This window comes from Talpa occidentalis, unplaced genomic scaffold (assembly GCF_014898055.3).
Source record: "Talpa occidentalis isolate TD23 unplaced genomic scaffold, MPIMG_talOcc4v2.1, whole genome shotgun sequence".
Lineage (NCBI taxonomy): Eukaryota > Metazoa > Chordata > Mammalia > Eulipotyphla > Talpidae > Talpa > Talpa occidentalis.
In genome coordinates, this window is record NW_026555331.1 from 119,979,611 (window position 1) to 119,994,617 (window position 15,007).

The 15,007-nt window shown below is 38.4% G+C and overlaps 2 protein-coding genes across 5 annotated transcripts in view; one reads left to right on the forward strand and one right to left on the reverse strand.

The window, feature by feature from the left end:
* Window positions 1-15,007, reverse strand: part of FBXL13 (F-box and leucine rich repeat protein 13) — a 141,057-nt gene that overhangs the window by 72,828 nt on the left and 53,222 nt on the right. The gene's annotated exons all lie outside the window — the stretch shown is intronic.
* LRRC17 (leucine rich repeat containing 17) overlaps window positions 1-15,007 on the forward strand; it is a 37,149-nt gene that overhangs the window by 16,018 nt on the left and 6,124 nt on the right. For both annotated transcript variants that reach the window (XR_008550806.1, XM_037511095.2), the window contains exon 3: window positions 13,308-13,463. Coding sequence is in view for 1 of the 2 variants with exons in the window: in XM_037511095.2 (XP_037366992.1) it covers window positions 13,308-13,463 (156 nt within the window). In the remaining variant the exon portion in view is untranslated. The remainder of the gene's footprint in view (window positions 1-13,307; window positions 13,464-15,007) is intronic.

The following is a 15,007-nucleotide window of genomic DNA, read 5'->3' on the forward strand; positions in this document are numbered from 1 at the left end:
AATGAAAAAAACAGATGGCGAGATTTTAGTAATACTCTTCATCTAATGTTGATAAAGATATGTTAGTAATGCTCACCATGGTATTATCCATCCTAGAATAACAAGCCACGTGGCACTGTCTGTCTCATTTATGGCATAGATTACTACCTTATTTATAATATTAAAGCCAGATGGCATTGGATTAGGGTCATATAGAGCCTAGTGTCATTCCTTCCACTTATTTGTGGATGTTTTGCTTTGTTTTGTTTCTCTTTTTTTTTAAGATTTTTTTAAAAGATTTGTTTATTTATTTATACAAGAACTGGGATACAGGCCAGATGTGCGGGAGGGTGAGAGGATTCACCAGAGACAGAGCAGGGAACAGAACAGGCAGACTGACTGAAATACACTGCTGAGGGGAGCAGGGGCAAGACAGGAGAGGTCTGCTCGCCATGTGGGTTTCTCTCTGGCCGGCTGGGGATCGAACTCATGCTGCAGAGGCCACAGATTGCCTCACAATGCAGTGCTTAACCCCTTGCGCCACCAGGGAGGCCCTGTTTTGTTTCTTTGAGAACAGAAAGGGAAGGTTAGGAAGAACATAGAGAATCTGTCTCCTCTCCCGGGAACTGTACTCAGGGGTTGTTGCTGCTGAAGAAGTGGGCAGTCTCAGCCATGTATGCGTTTGTTCATTCATCAGCCAAGGTGTCCTCACGCCCCTCTGACTCCAGAAAGCGGGACCTGGAGGGAGCACACCATGATCACGTAACATGAAAAAGTCTGAAGAGGACTTCTGGGAGATGACATTACGGGAACCTCTGAAGTTGAGAGCCAGTGTTCCTTGAGAACCATTTTGCTCCACATTCATGCTGCCCACCACTTCCAGGAAGGTAGTTGTATCCCTTTTATAGTTGAGAAAGATGGGTGGGAGGGGGTTAGTCACTTGAGAAAGATGGATGGGAGGGGGTTATCACAAGTAAGCAGCAAAAGCTAAGATTTGAATTTGGTCACCTGGACCTGCTGTTCCCCAGAATTAATCTGATTATGCCTAAACAAGCAGTTGCTTTAAGAGTGGCAGCATTAAAGAATTCCTGTAAAGTCGGTGTATGTGGTTTTCTATAGGCAATTTTTATAGGCAAATCGGGTAGACTTTCCCTGACATTGTTGCAATGTAGACTTTCCCTGACATTGTTGCAATTAGTGACTCATGCTGAAGCATGTTTTAAGTAGGATTGCCTTTGTGGTGCTTAGATTCAAAACTTGGATATGCTTTAAAAATGGATACAAGCTACTAACCCTAAACTGGAATTAGAAAAATTACTTGATATTGCCAAGGTTCTACCCTCCAACTGAAGGGCAATTTGAACTTTGCTGCATCAGGTGATAAAGAGAAAGTTAGTATGTTGTGTCATTAATTATTTCATATTTGCCATCAACAAAATTGAAGACTTCTACAGCTAGACTGCACTGCAATTTAAGAAGAGAAAATATGTTAGGAAATGTCTTCCTTTTTTACTGCTTCTCTATTCTTGGGCCATTCCCTCTCTAGGGAGCCTATTTTTGCTTTGCCTTTTTTTTCTTGATATTTTTGTCTTTTTCGCTTGGCAAACATCAACTTATAAAAAATCAAACATGTTGTTTATTACTCTCTTTTCCTCAATTTATTATTGTCTAAACACAACTTTAGAGCTATGGCCCATAAGTTCATTCCCTCTGCTTTAAATATAAACATAATATTTACTGGAAAACAGCATAAAGATACACTTTACATAAATGTATGTATACATATATATATGTATGACATCATAAAATCCTAATATATATTGGGCTTCCCTGGTGCACAAGGGGTTTAGTAATAGCACTATGCAGCTATCTGCAGCCACAGCAGCACAATTTTGATCCCTGGCCAGGGAGCTAACCCACATGGCGCAACAGACCTCTCTTGTCTCACCTACTACTCCCCTCAGTAGTGTATTTCAGTCAGTCTGCCTGTTCTCTTCCCTACTCTGTCTCTGGTGAATCCTCTCACTACCCCCCACCCTATGCCTCTGGCCTGTACCCCAGTTCTTGTACAAATAAATAAATATTTTTTTAAATCCTAATATATAATATTGTATCATACATTAAAGGACAACTCAAGTTCCTTCAATTTTTTTTTTTTTTGAAGAAAATTTGAGTTTTAGGGAAAGAAGTAGAGAGGGAACATCTGGACTAACCTCCCCCTGCCATCTTTTTTTTTTTTTTTTATTTACAGAAAGCATATGGATGACCATCTATAAAATTAGAAATATATAAATAATAGAACCTATTTTTTAAAATCTACCTTAGAGTGTTATGAAGATTAAATGAGATATGACATATGTAAAACACAGTGTCAACTTTAGAAATAGTATCCTATAGTGGAAGTTTCTCCAAATTTTAAAGACCACAAAATTGGAGCCAATACTTTTTAGATCATAAAAAAATGAATGTTTTATCTTTTAATGTCATCGCCTTTCACAATGGTTGATATAAATCTAATTCAGTTGATCATTTAGTTTTCTTTTTCTTCCCATAAGTTTAAAGGCAAAGGTCTTGTCCATTAAACTCCTTTTGGTATTGCCTGTCATGGAGCCATGTGTTTCAGACTGATAATAATAATTGAATTGGAGTTTTTCTTTTTCTTTTTTGGTTCTTACAAAACAGTTCTCCAGTCAGCCTTTAAAAATAAACATGAAAGTTTAAAATCATGGCTAGAATTCAAGTATGACGATCTGAGCTTAATCCATGATAATTTTCATTATTCTATTCTATAAATAGATGATAAATGTCTAATACAAAGCAATGTTCATCTCTAGCTGTCTGCTAAAGGGTAGTAATACTTTTGTGTTCCACAATTTCGACACTGTCAGTCAAAGAAGCCTAAAACATGCCATCAAGTAGTGATAAGAGCTGTAGTCTAAATGGTATGTGCCCAAGATGTGGCATTTTTACATGCTTTATGTCATTTACTTCTCACAACTTTAAGAGAGTACCATCATTATCCTCATTTTATAAATGAGGAAACAGAGTATAGAGAGTTACGTTGCCTTTCTACAATCACATAGGCAGACCCTGAACAGTTCCCAAGCCACTGATCACCATGTAAAATAATCTCTTCAAGATTCTGAGGGATATATTAACTTAGAAGAATTTATAAAAGTTTCCTGGGGACTTCCTCCCGATAGGGAACCCTTTCCTTGGGGCCTATGCAATAAACCATGTAGATGATCACACAGAGAGAACCTACAGACAGATTCCCCTTACTCGAGAGTTGTGCTTCTTCCCAGGACAGATGATGAGTCAGATGGTATGCATACCTAGTATTAGGGTACCTAGTATGTGCCAATTTAACCACATAGACCTCAAATATCACTATTTTTGCCTTAAAGTTCTGACAGCAATAAAAAGAAATAATAGCTTTCTTCACTGGGAGACAGGCATTTTACCAACAAAATTTAGTCTTTCAAAGGGGATAAATGTAAGATTAGTTGAAAGGCATGTTTATGCCATATTGAGGTAAATGGACTTGCTAAAAATACTTGAAAGTAGAAATTTTAAAGCAGCTTTTTAGCTTCACATTTGCCAGAATAATCTTTGTAAGGAGTCATTTTACTTATAAGATTAGGGCTAAGAGCTATGCAGGTAAATTGCTTCCCGCTGACACCAAAGTTAATTTTAATGCTGACTTGAACAATAATTAAGAATTTTGGAGTGATAATGTACATTTGAGAAGCTACTCCCCTCAATCATACACAGTGTTGTAAACCAATGTTACCTCAAAGGAAAAAAAAAGAATTTTGTATTTGTGTAAATAGGGACATTTATGTCTCTTTTCCCACTTTTAACAGGACTTCAGAGTCATTCTGACAACCAAGATAGTCTACTAACTGGAACAATCTACTTACTAACGTGGGAAAATTCCCAGTTTTCTCCTCAAAATGAACAACGTTTTGTTGGGGCAGGACAAGCCTTGTAAGGATGATAATCAAGTAAATATGGCATTTGTTTAGGGCGTACCAAGAATTTCGGGTAGTAGCAAATAGCCATATGGTGCCTGGTCTAGAAATGGGGACATTGACAAAATTTGACTTCTAGCCTGAAGAAGTTTGTATTTATATAATCTTTATCAAAGACAAACATACTTTACATCAATATTTGTAATTTTCATTCAAGTTTTAAGGTAAAAGAACTATCAATACAAATAAGATTTTTCCATGTTTTTCTAGGCCATGTTATTAAAGGCTTTGGTTTGCATTTCCTGGTATTACTTGTGGAACCTATTTTTACCCAGGGCTGTTGCTGACAATGCCAAAGTTGGTTCTGCAATTCATATTCTTTTTCCAGTATCTCTGGGTCTGCCACATTGCTTGAGTTGGGTTTCAGGGTGTTCTCACAATTTTTTTCTACCCATTTATTTGTGGTTAACCCACTTTAATTTGTCCTATAATTTCTTGCTCAGGAGGTCTTTGTCATCCACCCTTATGTCCAGGGCAGCAAATGTGGGTTCAGCAAGCAAGTTCTGATAAACAGGCAGCTTTCTAGAATCTATATATTTACTGGTAACAAGGACAGCCTGTAGATCTTTTTGGTTTTATAAGGCCATGAGGCTCATGTCATCTGCAGGATGGAAACTATCTAGAAAAGCAGCGTGATCTCACTTATGTTTTAAAAGGATCGTGGTCTTAGGACACTATTCGGATAACCCAAACAAGGGCTGATGGTGACTAGAACTAATGTGGTAGCAATAGAGAAAATGAAAAGAGGAGGGATACTTGAGAGTATTTTGAAATAAAACTGTTCTGCCTTTCAAAGTCTGCTAAAATGATGCCACAGTCATTCTCAATAATTATCTAATCACTAAGAAGTTATTTCTTCGGTTTGTTCTCTGTTGTCTCTATGGGTTTCAATTATCACTAGGCTCTCTGTCTTTTTGTTTATGCATAGTGCCCAAGAGATTAGTTAGCTCTCCAGTTAGGGTCTTGCTGATTCCAAAGGAAGGATTGTCTTACTGTTTTAAAATTATAGTAAGTCCAAGTATTAAACATTTTTTTATTTTCAACTCTAGGTTGAACAAAACAGTGTCTTATCAGAGAAAAGAAATAAGATAACACCAAATTTTCAAATAACTTTTATTCTAAGAAGTCTCAAAATTTCTCAATTATTAAACTCAAAAACATTTAATGAACTCTTATAATTTACTATGTGCTAGTTACCTATTGCTGCTTAATAAACTACCCCAGAACTTAGTGGCTTAAAACATTGCAGTCATAATCCCAGCAAGATGGTGGCAGAGGAAAGAGGCCAGGTTTGCCTCCTTTACATGTTACAACTAAATTGCAGAAGAGCAAAGTTAACAATCCCTGAAATACAACACAAACTGACAAATACTGCGTTCATCAGGAGCAGTGATCTGGTAGGGTACAAAAAGCTGAAATCGAACAGTGTTTGCAGCAACATGGGGCAGCACAACCCACAAGAGGGAGGGGCAGCCCCTCTACTATTGTTGACTCGGGCACATGCCCACCTCAGGGATGTTGGAGACCTGGGACTATGCTGGTGAAAGGGATGCACAGAGTTGTTGGGTAGACAACAGGGCAGGGGTGACACAATTGGAGAACTATAGGAATAGGGGTGCAGGGTGGTGGTTACTGGTTTGATACTGAAGTTCCTGATCTAGAACAGTTGGAGCCTTAACCAGTGAGAAGAACTAGTTTGGATCACCTACACTATGTATCTCATAGAAAAGGCTTTTTGCAGTCTGAGCTGTTATATTTGAAACATCTACCTTACTACCTTACTCCTACCCAGGGCCAAAACCAAGACAACTGAATGCTCTGACTAACCAGAGCTTAAGTACCTGGAACTTAACAGGAATAAGCACCCTAAGGTAAGGCTCCTTATTCAAAAAGTAAAGAGAACAAGTCCTGGCCGTGGCCCTATAATCCTCACCCAGCTCTGCTTCTAATTCTCAACCACAGCCTAGAGGTTAAGGTTGGCACAGCACTATAAAAGATATGTTGGCCAAGGAGTTGGCCTAGGGGAGGGAATCATTGTGGATTCACACAACTCAGGTACCTGCAGCACCACATGAAGCTTGAGCCCGTGATGCTCACTGGAGGAGACCTTTTGGTGCCATACTGCCCTAGTTCCATTCTGTCTGTTACTCCTTGATACACAGGGGCCTGGTCATCTGAATAGGTGCAAAGTCAATAGTCTGTGAAATAAGACACCTGTAAAATAAACACCTAAGCATCCTGGTGAAAAATCTAGAATTATACCTAGCTTCCTGTAGAAGAGGTAGAAAACCACTTGATGAAGAAAAGGAACTCCCTGTTACAGTCCACCAAAACTGAAAATGAAAAGACAGAAGTACATAACCCATATACTGGAACAATAACAACAATACCCAAAAAAGCCCTGAAAGATGTCTCATTCCAGCAAAACTGCAGGATATGCCTGATAAGAAGTTTAAGGTAACAATGATAAACATACTTGCTGAATTAAGAAAAACAATCAATGATGTAAAACAGGAACACAATAAAGATCAAGAAAATATGAGGGGCCTCCCCGGTGGCGCAGCGGTTGAGCACTGGGTTGCGAAGCTGCCCGCAGCCTCTGCAGCGCCGGTTCGATCCCCGGCTGCTCCCCGGCCACCAGAGGAGGGTCCCACATGGCGCGCAGACCTCCCCTGCCGCCCGCTGCTCCCCTCAGCAGTGTATTTCGGTCCTTCTGCCTGCTCTGCTCCCCACTCTGGCCCTGGTGAATTCTCTCACCCTCCCGCACTTCTGACTGTACCCAGTGCTTGTATAAATAAATAAATAAATCTTTAAAAAAAAAAATATGAGAGTGGCATAACTAGAACTACAACAAGAAGTAGTGGGAAAATACTATGATTGAATTTTTAAAATATGGTAGAAGGCACAACAGTAGATAAATGCAAGTAACAGAGAGGATTAGTGAGCTTGGAAGGTACAGTGTGGAGAAACACACAGAGCAACAAAGAGAACAAAATTCTTTTATTTATTTATTTTTTAAATAATAAATTTTATTGTTATATTCCCCATACAATTGCAGCCCCCCCAATCTGACCCCAATCCCTCCCCTCCCGCCCCCGCCCCCCTAAAAGTGTCTCTGGTTCATAGTTTTTTGTTGATTTTGATTTTCACTTTCTTAGTTACTCATTTTCCTGGTCCCTTATTTAAGTTTTCTAGATTCCTGTTATGAGTGAGACCATCCGGTATTTTTCTTTTTCTTTTTGGCTTATTTCGCTGAGCATGATCCCTTCCAGCGCCAGCCATGTTGCTGCAAATTGCATGTGTTTATCTTTTTTGAATGCTGAGTAATATTCCATGGTATATATGTACCACATCTTCTTGATCCAGTCATCTATTTTTGGGCATTTGGGTTGTTTCCAAAGCTTAGCTATTGTAAATAGTGCTGCTATAAACATAGGGGTGCAGGTGTTCTTTGGAATTGATGTTTCTGTGTCCTTTGGGTAAATACCTAGGAGTGGAATTGCTGGATCATATGGAAGCTCTATGTTTAGTAGGTCCAGAAATCTCCACACAGCTTTCCATAGTGGTTGGACCAGTTTGCACTCCCACCAACAGTGCAGAAGAGTTCCTTTTTCTCCACCCCCTCGCCAACATTTGTTGTTGCTAGTTTTTTTAATATGTGCCATTCTCACTGGTGTAAGATGGTATCTCATGGTAGTTTTGATTTGCATTTCCCTGATGACAAGTGATGTTGAACATTTTTTCATATACCTGTTGGCCATTTGCATTTCCTCTTCAGAGAAGTTTCTTTTTAGCTCTTCTGCCCATTTTTTTACTGGATTATTTTCTTCGTTGTTGTTGAGTCTCATCAGCTCTTTGCAGATTTTTGTGATCAGTCCTTTATCATTAGTGTTGGGTGCAAAAAGAGAACAAAATTCTTTTAGATGAAGGCATGTAAGAGTTCTCTGGGATAACCTAAGAGGAAATGGCGTCCATATTATTGGGATTCCATAAAGAGAAGAGAAAGAGAGAGGCATAGAAAATTTATTTAAAGAAATAATTGCTGAGAACCAACTGAATCTGGGAAATGAACAAGACATCCTGAGCCAAGAGGCACAAATAGTACTGAACAAAATAAGACCAGGCTGACACATTCCAAGATTATAATAGAATTGTTGGATGCCAATTATAAGGAGAGAATATTAAAAACATTGAGAAAAAAGTGACCTATTAGGAAATGCCAGTTAGACTGTCCATGGACTTTTCAATAGAAACCTACTGTCAAGAATGCAATGGCAGGGCCTCCCTGGTGGCGCAAGGGTTAAGATGCAACCTGTGAAGCTGTCTGCAGCCTCTGCAGCAAGAGTTCAATCCCCTGGCCAAGGAGCAACCCACATGGCGCAGCAGACCTCTCCTGGCTTGCCTGCTGCTCCCCTCAGCAGTGTATTTCAGTCGATCTGCCTGTGCTGTCCCTCACTCTGTCTCTGGTGAATCCTCTCACCCCTCACACCTCTGGCCTGTATCCCAGCTCTTGTATGCATAAATAAATAAATCTTTTTTTAAAAAAAAAAAAAAAAGAAGGCAATGGCAGTAGATATTTAAATTATTCAAAGAAAAAGATTTCCAGTCTCTATCCTTTACCTGCAAGATTATCATTCAAGACAGAAGAATAAGGAGCTTCACTGAAAAGCAAAAACTGAAAGAATTTATCAATCCCAAATTGGATGGAAGTACTAAAGTTGGAAAGAAGTACTAAAGGGGCTAGTATAAATAGCAAAAACAAAAACAAATATAGAGGTAACAGATACCAAAATTAAAAAATATGAAGAAGGAGCAGAGTAAAAACTTGGCCCATCCAAATAAGACTGTGATCAGACCATCCAACAGGCCGCATAAATAGTCCATCATATACTAACCTCGGCAGAACCTTCAGGCAAAAATTGATAGAAGTAACACATAAGACAATGGAAATGGAACCTAAACAAAACATAATAGGAAGATGATGTCAATAAGTGAAAAGACAAACTAAAAAAAAAATTTAATAGTGAAATGGCAAGAAGCACTTATGTCTCAGTAACCACCTGAAATGTAAATGACTTGAATTTACCAGTGAAAAGGTACAGGGTGATTGAGTGAATTTCAAAATGAAGTCCTACCTTCTGCCATTTACAGGGAACTCATCAACAAAGACAAGCACAAACTTAAAGACTGAAAGACCAATCCTGTGAGCAAATGGAAATCAAAAAAAGTCAAAAACTGCTTTACTTATGTCAGATAAAATAGATTTCCAATTAAAAAAGGTAATAAGGGATAGAGATGAACATTACATTATAATTCAGGGCCTAATCCAACAACAAGAAAAAACATATGCATCAAATGATGGAGCACCAGGATGTATAAGGTGATTACTAATGGAACTACAGAGAGATTTACAACACAATAATAATAGAGTTTTAATTCTCCACTTACAAATATGACCAGATCAGTAAGATAGAAGATACATAAGGAAACGGTAACCTTAAATGAGTACCTAAACCAAACAGGCTTAGTAGAGATCTGAAGAACACTCTACTTCCAAACAATTGGGATAAACATATACATTTTTAAGTGTACATGGAACATTTGCAAGAATAGACTATATGTGTATACACAAATCAATTGTCAATAAAACTATGAAGATTGAAATCATGCCAAATATTCTTTCTGATCATAATGCCATAAAGCTAGAAACAACTATTTTTCAAAAAATGAACAGAAGAAACCATAAATGTTTGGTTTCTTGTGCTGCTTAATAGCTATTGGATTAAAGGGGAAATTAAAACATACGTAAAAGAATACCTCAGTAATGAATACGAGGAGACAAACTACCAGAGTGTATGGGATACAACAGGGTCTTAAGAGGGAAACTAATTCAATACAAACTCAATTGGGAAGGAAGAAAAATCCCAAATAAACAATTTCGTAATATATTTGTACACCTTGCAAAAAAAGAGGCACAAGCAAGACCAGAATTTAATAGAAGGAAGGAAATAATAAAATTTAGATGGAAATAAATGAAGTTGAGATTAAAAACAAAGGAGTGGGAGGGATATCCATCTTAAACAATAACAATAATTTGTAGCACCACTGTTTGTTCATAACTGCTAAAAATAAAAACAAAACACATTATCTCCAAGTTGCAGTGGTCAGGAAACCAGACATGGCTTAGCTGTGTCCTGTGCTTCAGGATCTCATGAGGCTGCAGTGTAGGTACTGACAGGGCTCAGGGTTCTCATCTGAAGGTTCAGTTGGAAAAGGATCCTCTTCCAAATTCGTGTGGCTCTTGGCAGAATTCAGTTCCCCATGAGCTTTTGGACTGTGTGCCTGAGCTCCTTATTAGATGTTGCACAAGGACACTCTTAATTTGCTGCCATGTAGGCCTCAACAACCTGGCAGCTTGCATCATCAAAGTCAGCAAAAGAAACTGCCTAAAGATGAAAATCATAATTTCTTGTAACCTAATTATGGAAATACTATCCCATCACATTTGCTACTTTCTGTTATTAAAAGTAAGTCACTAGGGATAGCCCTTTCTCAAAGGGAGAGGCTTATACAAGGGTATCAATACAGTAGAGGGGATCATTGGGTGGAATTTAAAGAAGGTATCTGCCACATACCCTGATGTATTTGTATTTATGATATATTAGGCACTGTTCTAAGCCTCCCTCATAAAGCTTCCGTGGCAGAGAGGGTGATAAAATGAAAAAAAAAAAAAAGTAAAATGTATGCTATATCTTCTGGTTTGACTGCCATTGAAAAGTAGAGAGCGCTATTGTAGTTGTTAATTCCCACTTGAAATCTGGAAAATGTCATTTTAAACACAGGACTAGGAAGTTCTCATGGCTATCCCAATGTATTGATTCCCAGTTGTTCCCTCACTTGTTACTCCACTCCCACCTTATGCTACCAGCCATGCTAATGGATTGTAGGCAGATGGAAGCAGAAAGATATTACCATGGGCATGCAGCAGAGAATAGTGGCTGGAAGCATGGGTTCTGGAACTAGTGTGTCAGTGTTTAAATCCTAAGAGTGTGATTGTGGCCAAGTTGTGCCTTACTTTTCTCATTTGTAAGATGAGGATAATGATGGTACTTGGCTCATAGGTTTTTGTCAGTTAATACCTGTTAAAGCACCTAGAATAGTTCTGCACAAAGATACTAAGTTACTAAAATATTACGAAAAAGAGAAAGCAAATTTAACAGTTATAAGGACACTAAAGACAGAATTACCAATACAATCCCATTAAAGACCCATTCTGTACTGTCAAATTACTAGCAAGGATGTAAAGCTATGGTACTTTATTTAAAAATAAACAAAGACAGTCTGAGGTATTAAAAGAAGGGGAATAAATAAACCTGAGTCTTCATGAAAGTAAATATACTACAGGCTAAGAAATCACAAATATCAGAGGTTTTTAAAAAACTATTTGGAAGATATCAGCAATTTATAATTATTCTATACCAAAGGGAGTATTATGGATAAATCAGTAACACCTTCCATAAACCGATCTCACTTATGCCCATGTCAATGAATTTAATTTATTCAGAAAGACTTCGGTGTTTGTTTCTTTTCTTTTGCATAACCATGGTTTACAACATACAGTACGATTCAGAAGTATAAAAATCACACCTCTTCAGATGTATGTTACCCTACCATCACCACCACCAAGATACCCACAGTCCTCCACCATAATCCATTGGGTACCCTCTACACTTGGCTCTCCATCATCCTCCTGGTATACCACCCCAATTCCACAGTCAAATTTCTTGGGTTTGTCATTGGTTTTCTTTTGTCTGACCCTTTGTTTCTCTATATTCAACTTTAAGTGAAACCATCCAATATTTTGTCTTTTTTTTTTTTTTTTTTACTTGTTTTGCTTAGCATTATCCTCTTTGTTTTAGAAAGTCTCTGGGTCATCCTATTTCTCAGGTGTCAATCTGGACATTTCATTTGCTACTTCTAGTTTCCATTTGTGTGAAAGGTTTGCATCTCTTCACAGGTTTCTCTTGCCCTACTTAAAATATAATGAAACCTCTTCAGGGTACTTTGCTAAATTAAGAAAAAGGGCTTAAATATAAACACTTATGTTTATTTTAAAAATATTATTTAAAGACAAATAGTAAGAGATAAATTAAGTGAACAATTGATCTGTGGAAAATAACCTGGACTTCTCTTACAGAATCTCTTTCTGTATTAGAAGTCATGGTTGTGATGGTGGTGGTAGTCCTTGCCATCCCAGTATTAGAGCAGCAACATCAATAGTATTGTTCCTGTGGAATCCAGCTACTTCTGTATTCTAGGAGAACCAGGAGTGGCAGAATATAAACTAAATCACAAGGACTTAGGGATAAGTAGGTGATGAGAAAGCAGTGGCAGCAAGTCAGGACTACTCTTTCTAGAATCCAAGGAAAGGAGAAATAACAGCTTGAGAGGTTTTTTTGTTTGTTTACTAGTATGGGGAGACCTGAGTTTATTTGTGAGTTTAAGAAGCCTGAGAAGGGCCTCCCTGGTGGTGCAGCGGTTGAGCGCTGGGTTGCGAAGCTGCCCACAGCCTCGGCAGCACCAGTTCTATCCCTGGCTGCTCCCGGCCACCGGAGGAGGGTCCCACATGGTGCGCAGACCTCTCCTGCCCCCGCTGCTCCCCTCAGCAGTGTACTTTGGTCCTTCTGCCTGCTCTGCTCCCTGCTCTGGCTCTGGTGAATCCTCTCACCCTCCTGCGCTTCTGACTGTACCCAGTGCTTGTATAAATAAATAAAAAAAATTAATCTTTAAAAAAAAAAAAAGAAGTCTGAGAAGAGGGATTAAACAAAGTTGCAACAAAGAGGCAGTAATTAGGAGTAAAAAGTCCTAGTGGAGTGGGAAGAGTGTGGGAGAGCACACACATACAATGGCTTGAATTACTGGTTTTATTTCCTTTCAGTTTTCTGTTAAAGCTCCCAGGTTATGCTAGTGGACAGCCAGGCTGGAGCCCCCTCGCCTCACCTGACTAAGCCAAGGGCGCTGCACTGCCTGCTGTCCTCCTCTTGATTTCTTGACCTTGACTTTAGGAAATTTCTCCAGAACAACTCAGCAAGTAGGACCTGCTTCTCTAAGTGTGATGACCTTGGTTTGCTGGGCTTTGGTGAAAAATAGCCCATCTAACGCTTGCTCTGCTAATGTTCTTTGGCTTTAGCTATTCCTTTCTCCTTTAAGAGCTTACTGTTCAATCACAGGAATAGAGTGATTGACCAAATAGGGTTGAGAAGAAGCTTGATAAATGTTTTTTTTTTTTTCCAGAGTTGAAGAAAGTTCCAAACAATATCCCTCCAGATATTGTTAAACTTGACATGTCATACAATAAAATCAAGCAACTTCGACCCAAGGAGTTTGAAGATGTTCACGAGCTAAAGAAATTAAACCTCAGCAGCAATGGCATTGAATTCATAGATCCTGGTAAGTTTCACAGAATAGCCATTTAAAAAGGTGACAGGTGTTCTCTGATTTTTTTTCTTAATGGCAACATTTATACTAAACACAATTGTTTTTTTAAGAACCTCAATAATGAAACATTTGATTTTAAAGTAAACAGGAAGCTTAAATTAGAACTTGTTTGACAGTTGGAGAAAGGTTTGCATTATGTCGCTTTACAATGTATGTTACTACACATTGCTAAGCAACAGTTATTCGGTTGGTTAAAAGTGTTTTTGTTTTTTTTTTTTAAAGAAATGTTCTTTTTTTTTTTTTAAAGATTTAGTTATTTATTTATACAAGCACTGGGTACAGCCAGAAGCGCGGGAGGGTGAGAGAATTCACCAGAGCCAGAGCAGAGAGCAGAACAGGCAGACTGACGAAGTACACTGCTGAGGGGAGCAGCAGGCAGCAGGAGAGGTCTGCGCGCCATGTGGGACCCTCGACTGGTGGCCGTGGATTGAACTGGTGCTGCAGAGGCTGTGGGCAGGTTTGCAACCCAGCGCTCAACCGCTGCGCCACCAGGGAGGCCCGGTTAAAAGTGTTTTGTAAAATAGATTTAAAAAATAAGATGCTAAATATGTAGTGATTTTAAAAGAGAAATTCAGATTTGACATTTTCTTTGCTATTCATTCATTCCCAGCATTTAAAGTAAAACTTTTAATAACTTTTAAAAAACAAATTTATAACAATCTAAGCACCAAGCTTATAAATTAAGATAAAATAATAATTAAGGTAAAATGTATTCAAATCAGAGCCAGACATATTTTATCTAAGATGATTATCAATTTTTTTTCCATCCTTCAAACCTCCATTTGCTAAACAAAATCTCTGGCAAAAAATAAAGCATGGTGGGCCTCCCCTGGTGGCGCAGCAGTTGAGCGCTGGGCTGCGAAGCTGCCCACAGCCTCTGCAGTGCTGGTTCAATCCCCAGCCGCCAGTAAGGGTCCCACATGGCGCGCAGACCTCTCCTGCCACGACCGCTGCTCCCCTCAGCAGTGTATTTCGTCAGGCTGCCTGTTCTGTTCCCCGCTCTGGCTCTGGTGAATTCTCTCACCCTCCCATGCTTCTGACTATACCCAGTGCTTGTATAAATAAATACATAAATCTTTTTAAAAAATAAATAATAAATAAAGCATGGTAAGTTAACTAACGCATTGGATTTGGAAAGAACTTAGAGTTATTGCAATGTTGATCAGATTTATAACAAACAGAATATATGTGTTTTCACAATGTTATTTCAATTTGAAAAGTCCTAACTATGAAAATGATTCTTAGTACTATTAATAATGCAGTATTGATGTCATGAACATTTTAGTATAATTGTTTCTTCTACTTTTCTTGATGGCAATGTAATAACACTTATACAACATTAGAATTTTAACACTGTAGAAGTGAAAATAGCAAATGAAAGTTCTAAAGCCACAAAAACATGTTTTTGTATTAAACATCTTTTAGATATATTGTCATAATTCAAAAAATATCCCAAAGGGAATAGCAATATGCCACATTTACACCACATACACCTT